This window comes from Apostichopus japonicus, chromosome 13 (assembly GCF_037975245.1).
Source record: "Apostichopus japonicus isolate 1M-3 chromosome 13, ASM3797524v1, whole genome shotgun sequence".
In the NCBI taxonomy this organism is placed as follows: Eukaryota; Metazoa; Echinodermata; class Holothuroidea; order Aspidochirotida; family Stichopodidae; genus Apostichopus; species Apostichopus japonicus.
Window position 1 is genome coordinate 25,218,188 of NC_092573.1, and position 10,878 is coordinate 25,229,065.

At 41.1% G+C, this 10,878-nt stretch overlaps 1 protein-coding gene across 1 annotated transcript; it reads right to left on the bottom strand.

Moving 5' to 3' along the window:
- Positions 1 to 25: 25 nt before the first annotated feature.
- Positions 26 to 10,675, bottom strand: LOC139978864 (uncharacterized). Its single transcript, XM_071989397.1, has 4 exons — positions 10,486 to 10,675; positions 10,149 to 10,253; positions 9,600 to 9,705; positions 26 to 2,414 (listed from the first exon to the last, which is right to left on the bottom strand). Exons 1-4 carry the CDS (start codon positions 10,489 to 10,491, stop codon positions 2,215 to 2,217), a joined length of 417 nt encoding a protein of 138 aa, XP_071845498.1. The 5' UTR covers positions 10,492 to 10,675; the 3' UTR covers positions 26 to 2,214.
- Positions 10,676 to 10,878: the final 203 nt, after the last annotated feature.

Consider the following 10,878-nt stretch of genomic DNA (forward strand, 5'->3'; position numbering starts at 1 on the left):
TCATGAATGTGGTCATGTTGAACTAATATGCACAATCATATAAACATAAACGTATGGCATAACTAGTTTTCAGAAACTTCAGCATTCAGATACTAATGATTTGGGAAGGTAAATGTTCTCATTTTGTTCTCCGATTGTCTGAACAGAAACATCCAGACACATGAGATGAAATTGTGATTTAAGTTGAATGAAGAACTAGTGCTTATCTTCCCTCCTAACAATAAGATGCTAACATCAGTTACAAAGTATGTAACCATAAACAGTCTGCACCTGCAATCTGCACCTTTATTCTGAATGTTGTGATTACTAAACTTGAGAGTGCTTCCATAGACTACTCACTATGTATTTTATCACCAAGTTGGAGAAAAGATTGACTATCTTGTAGTTGCAGGTGATGGTAAAACTTACCAGCTTCTTCTGGTGAAGAATTGGGGTGGATGCTACCGAAAAACAGCCAAGCACCTTTACTTAAGGATTACCTAGATGCAGGCCTTCTTGATTTACTGTCAGTGTTAAAGGTTGGATGTAGATCTGATCTGTCATAGAAGAGGTGAGATCTGCAACTCCATAGATTGCCATCTTGTTATATTTTGTGTGGTCAATTTGAGTGGCATTGATTTTGGTTGAAATGTATTAGTTTGTTAATGTTTCTTTAGCTCTCGTTATGTAATGGTATTTGAATCATAATAGTTAATTGTTATGTTGATTTCATCACTTCATTGTAAAAAAAAGTTTTTGTTGCTTACCTCGATTTTTGTTGCTTTGTTTTGCAAATGCAATAGTTTTGTTTACTAAGGCATTAGGTTAATATAGCAATAAATCGAGGTTGAAACATATCATTTTGATTTTGTGCTTTAATGGCTGACAGCAACCTGTGAAACAGCATGACATCACATTTTTGGTCCATAGGAAAGTGAGCCCTTACTCATTACGGCTGCAACGAACAATCTATTGGCATGATTTCTGTGAAAAAAAGTATTTATGAATTAAGAGGAGAAGGATCCCAACTAAAACATTAGAAAGATATATTTGAATTTGGCAAGCCTTGACAGTGACAGTGTACAGCAGGGTTGTCCAACCTTTTGCAGAGGAGGGCCACATGGAATGATTATGATGAAGGAGGGGGCCACATGAACCCTACGCTTGATCTTTTGCCCGAAGCCCAAGGCAACAAAATGTGAGCACTGCGCGCGGAGCGCACTGATTTATTTTCCTTCCTGATAAAACAAATGAATAAAGTACAGCCACCCCCCCCCCCTCCTCCGCTGAGAGTGTCACACAAACTGACCTGTATGCAGTTTTTTGGACCCAGAAGGTGCGAATGATTGATTATATAGCTTCAAATCATTATCAATAAATCTGCTCACTAAAATTTCGCACCGTACAGCATCTCTGGCCGGCCGGACGCAACCCTGCGGCCGGCCGGACTGTGGCCCGCGGGCCGTAGGTTGGACAACCCTGGTGTACAGTATGTTATGTTGTAATGTCACTCTTGTGTAACCAAATAGCTGCCCGGTTATATTTTCAACATGTCACTGCATTTATGCATTGAAATAGACCTGTTGGATGAGCATACTCTTTGGATGAATAATGTTACAATTTTCACATTTTGGTTCCTTGCTGGAAGTAAAGGAACCATGTAGTCAGATTGGCGTGTGTGCGTCTGTGACACTTGCTTGGATCCTATTTTGGACCAATTTTTCTTTGGGAGGGGGAAGGAGACTTTTTTTTTATATTTAATAACTCCACAACCTTACATCAGATTGCATTCAAACTTTGAATACAGTTGTTGTTTAATAGCTTGTATATGTGGGCCTAATTATTGTAGGCCCATTTGGGCCCAAATTTTTGCCAGGCACATTTGAGCCCAAATTTGGCCAGACCCATTTTTTAGGCAAGTAGACCCGAATTTTTTTTTGTTACCTCAAATGCATTTCAGACGCATTCTTTGGGCCGAAATGCACACAGACATCCTTATAGTTATTTTGAATTTTTGTTTTAAATAAAAAATGGAGTGACAGCTTTGTAACCTGTCCATTTTCGTATAGTTGATACTATGCATTCATTTTACCAACTATTATATTTTGTTGGGTGATGTCATACAACACTTTAATATTCCACGAAGCAAGGAACCATAGTGCCCGATGGGCTCTCGTTATTTATTAGCTTGAAAGAAAACGGTAGCTGATGTTGCTCGATATAAATTTTCATCTATTATATTGGAAATTTATTTTTCTGTTGCATTAGCTTTCTTTTGCAGTCATATGCAGTAATGGAACAAGGCTTGACTTCCGTCCAAAGTTGTCGACTTGCAATGTCCATTAGTTTGGGATAGACTTGTTCGTCTGGCAAGGCTCGAATGGCATACTTGGTCATCATGAGCAGAGCTAGCGTAATTCTGTCTTCCATTGTGCCTAGTAAAGAGAGAGGATGTAATCGAAAGAGCAAAATACTATGTTAATTCTGACTTCCATTGAGCTTAGTAAAGAGAGATGATATAGTCGAAAGGGCACAGTTCTATGTTAATTCTGTCTTCCATTGAGCCTAGTAAAGAGAAGATGTAATCAGAGGGCATAATTCTATGTTAATTCTGACTTCCATTGAGCCTAGTAAAGAGGGGATATAATCGAAAGGGCACAGTTCTATGTTAATTCTGTCTTCCATTATGCCTAGTAAAGAGAATATGTATTCAAAGGGGTACAATTCTATGTGTTAATTCTGACTTTCATTGAGCCCAGTAAAGGGAGGATGTAATCAAAGGGGCACAATTTTATGTTCATTTCTTGGATCATCTTATTGAAATGAAAACTTTACATGACAACGACAAATCTTTGTAACTTGATTGGTGGAACAGCCGAAATACCAAACAGATCGACGTCTCTTCTAGACATTGCATGAACAAACAACAAGTATACATGCTAATATAATCAGTAAAACAGGGGTATTGTGTTTTGATTTCGTATTGTGATATATATGTTTAATAAAAGTCAATGAAAATAATGATATTAATTATTCTATCTAGACGATTGATGGTTGAATTGGTTCTGTTTGAAGTATAGTACGATTTGTAACATTAGTCATTAGCATTAGTTAATGCGGAGACAAATTTGTCATTATATAAATAATTCCTGTATTATATTGATATTACATACCAATGTCCTATCAATGTTATATATATATATATATATATATATATATATATATATATATATATATATATATATATATAGGCAATGTTCTGCGTAGCACTGAGAATTCTAGTAGAAAAATAGTAAAGTTAGCTAGTGCTAATGATAAAGAAAAGAAACACGACGTTTCGGGTATAAACCCTTTAACAAAGTGAGCAAAAAGACTACTAAAACTGTAAACAGCGAACGAAGAAAGATAAAATGGTCCAATGCACACACATGAAAGAAGCGAAAAGTAGCAGGGTAAAAGGACTTACAACAAATCGAATTTAGAGTTTAAACCATAAGGGGATAAGGTGCCAAGTCGGAAAATTAGTCTATTTTCGGATTTAAGACGATCGATATCAGTGCCTTTGGGGGACAGAGCACACGTAACTGAAAAGTCAGTGATCTTACAGGGGGAGGGGGAATTGAAGTGAGAGGCAACAGGGTAACCAGGAAACTTGGATTTGATGGAGCGTAAGTGTTCGGTAATACGGTCTGCCAGTCTTCGCTTGGTTTCACCTATGTAAAGTAAATTACAACGTTTACATATGATAACATAAATTACATTAGTGGAAATACAAGAAAAGTGATGTTTGATTATAAAAGAGTTTTTAGGGCCAGTGATACGAAGCATAGTATTTGAGGTGACATATTTGCAGGTATTACATCTACTGCGGTTACAAGGGTAGGTGCCGGGAGTGTCGACAGGGATGGGCTGAGGATGCGATGCCCTCACCAAATGATCCGCCAGGTTGTTCAGTCGCCTGTAAGCTGTAATAGGCATCTCCGTGAAAACTTCCTTGGTGGTGGGGTCACGTGTGAGAGTTTTGAAGTTCCTGTATACGGTGTGGCGAATGTGTTGTAATAAGGGATGGAAAGGAAGTGTGAGGGGAATGCGGTCGGTGTTAGTGACGTCGTTGGTGGGTTCCAGAGTGGATTCTCGGCTGATGAGGTTAATGCGTTGATTGGCGGTGGTTATAACTGAGGGAGGGTATCCCCGAGATAGGAAGAAACCATTGAACCTAGAAGCTGCGTTGTCGAAGTCGGCTTCCTTGGAGCAGATACGTTTTGCTCTCAAAAGTTGGGATGAAGGAATTGAGTTAATGCAACTGGGGGGATGACTGGATGAATATAGCAAGTAGCTGTGTGAGTCCGTTGGTTTGAAATGAATATTGGAAACGATGTTGCAATGCTCGATAGAGAGTTCCATGTCCAGGAAGGTCACCGAAGACTCGGAAATGGTATGTGTGAAATTTAAGCAAGGATGGAAATTACTAACAAAATCAATAAACTGTTCAAGGTCAACTTTCGAACAAACTGATACTCCCACGATATCATCGATATAGCGTTTATAAAGAATAGGTACGGTGCCTTGAAAACTAGATAAAACACGCTCCTCGAATAGTCCCATGGTGAGGCACGCTACCGATGGACCCAGCTTGGTACCCATAGCTACACCAGTGAGTTGTCGGTAATAGTGTCCATTGAAGTGGAAGGCGTTAGTGGTTAGGACCAGCTCCGTGAGTCTTAATAGTGTGGTGGTGGGTATGGAGGGATTAACGCGTTGGTCGAGGTAATGACGCAGTGAACTGAGAGCGAGATCATGTGGTATGGAAGTATAGAGGCTGCTCACATCCAATGTGAAGAGAAAATGGTTAGTAGCTTCACGGTCAAATTTGAAATCGTTGATGATGCGTAAGAAGTGAGGTGTGTCCTGAACAAAAGATGGTAACGTTTTGACGATAGGGTTAAGGACCCCGTCAAGGAAATCTGAAATGAAGACCGTAGGACAGCTGTGACTGGATACGATAGGCCGACCGGGTTTGTTGTCCTTGTGGATTTTGGCAAGCATATAAAAGTTAGGAATTCGAGGGCCAGGGTGTATTAAATTGCTGGCTGTAGCAGGGAGAACCTTAGTCTGAATGAGGGATTTTACTTCGGTAGTGACCGTTTTCTGGTAGGTAGCAGTGGGGTCACCATCGAGCTGAACATAGGAAGAAGGATCACACAACTGTCGCTCAGCCTCGGCTACGTAAAGGTCACGTCTCCAGACCACTGTGGCACCACCTTTGTCAGCTGACTTGATTATGAGGTCACGATTGTTCTTGAGTGTCCTCAGGGCAGCTAGCTCACCTTGTGTGATGTTGTTGGAGGAGTGTAGCTTTCGAGGAAGAAGTCTCTCGACATCATGAGTGATGGAATCAATGACTTGGTCCAAAACTTTATTTGCACCAGGAGCGGGTGTCCAGTTCGATCTTTTCTTTTGGAGATTGGTGAATGGGTCTGGCGAAGTAGGTTCAGCATCAGTATTGTCACGGAAGTGATATTTTAACCTTAAACGTCTGCAAAAAGAATTGATATCACAACGAACAGAAAACTCGTCAGGTTGTTTCTGTAAAGGTACAAAATTGAGACCTTTTCCGAGTATTGAGCGTTCATCGTCTGTTAATGGCAAATCAGAAGGTATGGTGACAACCAATTTGTGAGAGTTGGTGAAAACCTCTGAGGCAGGTGGAGATAGTCTCTGAAGTTTGGACGATTTGGTGGTATCCAGAAAGGTGTGCAGTTGGGTGTTCAATGTATGAATGAAATGACGAACCTCTGAAGTGTCATCCAATGAAGAGCATAAGGTGGCCTTGTGTTGTCCCATGAGGCGATGGTAGTGGCTTTTCCTCTCTACCATAGTGCGGATGGATGAGCGCATCAACTTCCGTGAGCATTGTTGAAGGTGGAACGAGGTCATACGTTGGTAGTGGTTATCAAATGAGACATTGGCGTGAAATTTAATTTGAAACCCCTTCGGAATAATTTTCCGGCGTAAACAAGTTCCAAGAAATCCAATGTGACTGGCAAAACGTGTCTTTCCAAATGTGGCCATGGCCAACGATAGAATGGTCGGTTGTACTACGATTGGTAAATGTACAATATGCTGCTTTAGAGTCATGTGGAGTTTGGACACAAAGCCTTTCAGAGTAGGCATAATATCAGTATACAGTAGTAACTAATAAAAGGAATCGCAGAGAATTATATTTACTAGAATAGTAAAATAGAAATAGGCAATGTTCTGCGTAGCACTGAGAATTCTAGTAGAAAAATAGTAAAGTTAGCTAGTGCTAATGATAAAGAAAAGAAACACGACGTTTCGGGTATAAACCCTTTAACAAAGTGAGCAAAAAGACTACTAAAACTGTAAACAGCGAACGAAGAAAGATAAAATGGTCCAATGCACACACATGAAAGAAGCGAAAAGTAGCAGGGTAAAAGGACTTACAACAAATCGAATTTAGAGTTTAAACCATAAGGGGATAAGGTGCCAAGTCGGAAAATTAGTCTATTTTCGGATTTAAGACGATCGATAACAGTGCCTTTGGGGGACAGAGCACACGTAACTGAAAAGTCAGTGATCTTACAGGGGGAGGGGGAATTGAAGTGAGAGGCAACAGGGTAACCAGGAAACTTGGATTTGATGGAGCGTAAGTGTTCGGTAATACGGTCTGCCAGTCTTCGCTTGGTTTCACCTATGTAAAGTAAATTACAACGTTTACATATGATAACATAAATTACATTAGTGGAAATACAAGAAAAGTGATGTTTGATTATAAAAGAGTTTTTAGGGCCAGTGATACGAAGCATAGTATTTGAGGTGACATATTTGCAGGTATTACATCTACTGCGGTTACAAGGGTAGGTGCCGGGAGTGTCGACAGGGATGGGCTGAGGATGCGATGCCCTCACCAAATGATCCGCCAGGTTGTTCAGTCGCCTGTAAGCTGTAATAGGCATCTCCGTGAAAACTTCCTTGGTGGTGGGGTCACGTGTGAGAGTTTTGAAGTTCCTGTATACGGTGTGGCGAATGTGTTGTAATAAGGGATGGAAAGGAAGTGTGAGGGGAATGCGGTCGGTGTTAGTGACGTCGTTGGTGGGTTCCAGAGTGGATTCTCGGCTGATGAGGTTAATGCGTTGATTGGCGGTGGTTATAACTGAGGGAGGGTATCCCCGAGATAGGAAGAAACCATTCACCAATCTCCAAAAGAAAAGATCGAACTGGACACCCGCTCCTGGTGCAAATAAAGTTTTGGACCAAGTCATTGATTCCATCACTCATGATGTCGAGAGACTTCTTCCTCGAAAGCTACACTCCTCCAACAACATCACACAAGGTGAGCTAGCTGCCCTGAGGACACTCAAGAACAATCGTGACCTCATAATCAAGTCAGCTGACAAAGGTGGTGCCACAGTGGTCTGGAGACGTGACCTTTACGTAGCCGAGGCTGAGCGACAGTTGTGTGATCCTTCTTCCTATGTTCAGCTCGATGGTGACCCCACTGCTACCTACCAGAAAACGGTCACTACCGAAGTAAAATCCCTCATTCAGACTAAGGTTCTCCCTGCTACAGCCAGCAATTTAATACACCCTGGCCCTCGAATTCCTAACTTTTATATGCTTGCCAAAATCCACAAGGACAACAAACCCGGTCGGCCTATCGTATCCAGTCACAGCTGTCCTACGGTCTTCATTTCAGATTTCCTTGACGGGGTCCTTAACCCTATCGTCAAAACGTTACCATCTTTTGTTCAGGACACACCTCACTTCTTACGCATCATCAACGATTTCAAATTTGACCGTGAAGCTACTAACCATTTTCTCTTCACATTGGATGTGAGCAGCCTCTATACTTCCATACCACATGATCTCGCTCTCAGTTCACTGCGTCATTACCTCGACCAACGCGTTAATCCCTCCATACCCACCACCACACTATTAAGACTCACGGAGCTGGTCCTAACCACTAACGCCTTCCACTTCAATGGACACTATTACCGACAACTCACTGGTGTAGCTATGGGTACCAAGCTGGGTCCATCGGTAGCGTGCCTCACCATGGGACTATTCGAGGAGCGTGTTTTATCTAGTTTTCAAGGCACCGTACCTATTCTTTATAAACGCTATATCGATGATATCGTGGGAGTATCAGTTTGTTCGAAAGTTGACCTTGAACAGTTTATTGATTTTGTTAGTAATTTCCATCCTTGCTTAAATTTCACACATACCATTTCCGAGTCTTCGGTGACCTTCCTGGACATGGAACTCTCTATCGAGCATTGCAACATCGTTTCCAATATTCATTTCAAACCAACGGACTCACACAGCTACTTGCTATATTCATCCAGTCATCCCCCCAGTTGCATTAACTCAATTCCTTCATCCCAACTTTTGAGAGCAAAACGTATCTGCTCCAAGGAAGCCGACTTCGACAACGCAGCTTCTAGGTTCAATGGTTTCTTCCTATCTCGGGGATACCCTCCCTCAGTTATAACCACCGCCAATCAACGCATTAACCTCATCAGCCGAGAATCCACTCTGGAACCCACCAACGACGTCACTAACACCGACCGCATTCCCCTCACACTTCCTTTCCATCCCTTATTACAACACATTCGCCACACCGTATACAGGAACTTCAAAACTCTCACACGTGACCCCACCACCAAGGAAGTTTTCACGGAGATGCCTATTACAGCTTACAGGCGACTGAACAACCTGGCGGATCATTTGGTGAGGGCATCGCATCCTCAGCCCATCCCTGTCGACACTCCCGGCACCTACCCTTGTAACCGCAGTAGATGTAATACCTGCAAATATGTCACCTCAAATACTATGCTTCGTATCACTGGCCCTAAAAACTCTTTTATAATCAAACATCACTTTTCTTGTATTTCCACTAATGTAATTTATGTTATCATATGTAAACGTTGTAATTTACTTTACATAGGTGAAACCAAGCGAAGACTGGCAGACCGTATTACCGAACACTTACGCTCCATCAAATCCAAGTTTCCTGGTTACCCTGTTGCCTCTCACTTCAATTCCCCCTCCCCCTGTAAGATCACTGACTTTTCAGTTACGTGTGCTCTGTCCCCCAAAGGCACTGATATCGATCGTCTTAAATCCGAAAATAGACTAATTTTCCGACTTGGCACCTTATCCCCTTATGGTTTAAACTCTAAATTCGATTTGTTGTAAGTCCTTTTACCCTGCTACTTTTCGCTTCTTTCATGTGTGTGCATTGGACCATTTTATCTTTCTTCGTTCGCTGTTTACAGTTTTAGTAGTCTTTTTGCTCACTTTGTTAAAGGGTTTATACCCGAAACGTCGTGTTTCTTTTCTTTATCATTAGCACTAGCTAACTTTACTATTTTTCTACTATATATATATATATATACATATTTATAACTTCCATCAGACAATGGATAATTTAACAAGTTGGTATATTGTCTTCTACTAGCGCACCGGGGTTGGCAGACATATAACAGATCATATTCCATATAGCCTCTCTGACCACACTCGTTTGTGCAAACTGGTGACGCAATAACATTCTCTCTCTCTCCCGTCTTATCTCAGATGCATAAATAAAAGAACATCACCTTGAATAATAAGGAATCTTTGCGGTCGTTCTGAGAGAAATCGTCGGAACAATACGTTCACTTTATTGTTAATATATCCAGCAAATTGCCAACAGCCGCCATCTTCCTGCCACAAATACCAAATTTAAAAAAATTGTTAGCTATGGCTTGAAGAATGCCGTGGACGTATTTGGTACATATTTACGAATGTGATTTCAGGAATATTAACGGTGACACGGTCGTCTCGTTATGTCACGTGATACATCTGTACTGAATTAATATACCGATGCATGCATGTAAAATTGCCTGCAAAAATCACAGTTAAGCACTTTGAAGATTATGTTCGAATATATGCATTTTTAAAAGCTTTAACACTGCGACACATGTGATATGTCCAAAAATATTTCAAGAATACAAAATAGGTTTGAAGGCGGAAGTAAATCGTCAAGTTCTGATGGGATGACGTAATAAAGTTACGATTCAGTATTAAAAAAATCTTCCAAAAATAGAGCGTGAGCAATATTTAACAGACGCCGCATACGAAGAAAATGCTGCAGTTTCGTAGAATACCGTAATGATATCAACCATCTCCGGCTGAATCTGGTAAACAGTTATCTGTTTCACGGAAATCTCCGTCATATCGGTTTGAGTAGCGACGTCGCGATGTTGCAATTGCTGTAGAGGTCAAGATAGGAAAGGAGAATTAAATTGACAAGAAGAAGTTATATGGATCAAGTTATTATTTTAAGACATTAATTCGCATGATTTGCTATGTTGAATATTAGTCCATTAACAAGATGTACCAGTGTCTCGACATTTTAATTTGATTACGCTCACACATAATTTAGTTGTAGCCTATAGGCCTACACCCTATCTTAACTGGAGCATTTTCACGTGACATACTCACCGTCATGTTTTTGGTTGCCTTACTAATAATAAACTTCCCATTGCGACACTTTCAAGAGAGGAAGAACCATATGATGCAATAAACGCATGCAGCGCGTAGATCGCACTCGTGCGCCCAGACTTATGGCACTTGTATTTGAAGAGTGGTGATACCGTGCAATTTCCGCAGCGTGTAATTTGGGACGTAGACAAGATTTTGTATAGCGCCTTCGGCGCCGTAACATATCTCCGGACATAGTTGAACGATTTTTCTATTGGACGCGCTCGGGAATCATGCGCAACTGAAAATAGTCCTATAATGCTAACATTTGCGCGTGATGTTTTGGCACGCTCAAGTTTCTCCCGAAAAGAAAGTTCATTTACACGCAACAACTGTGATGATTCGAAGACGCAT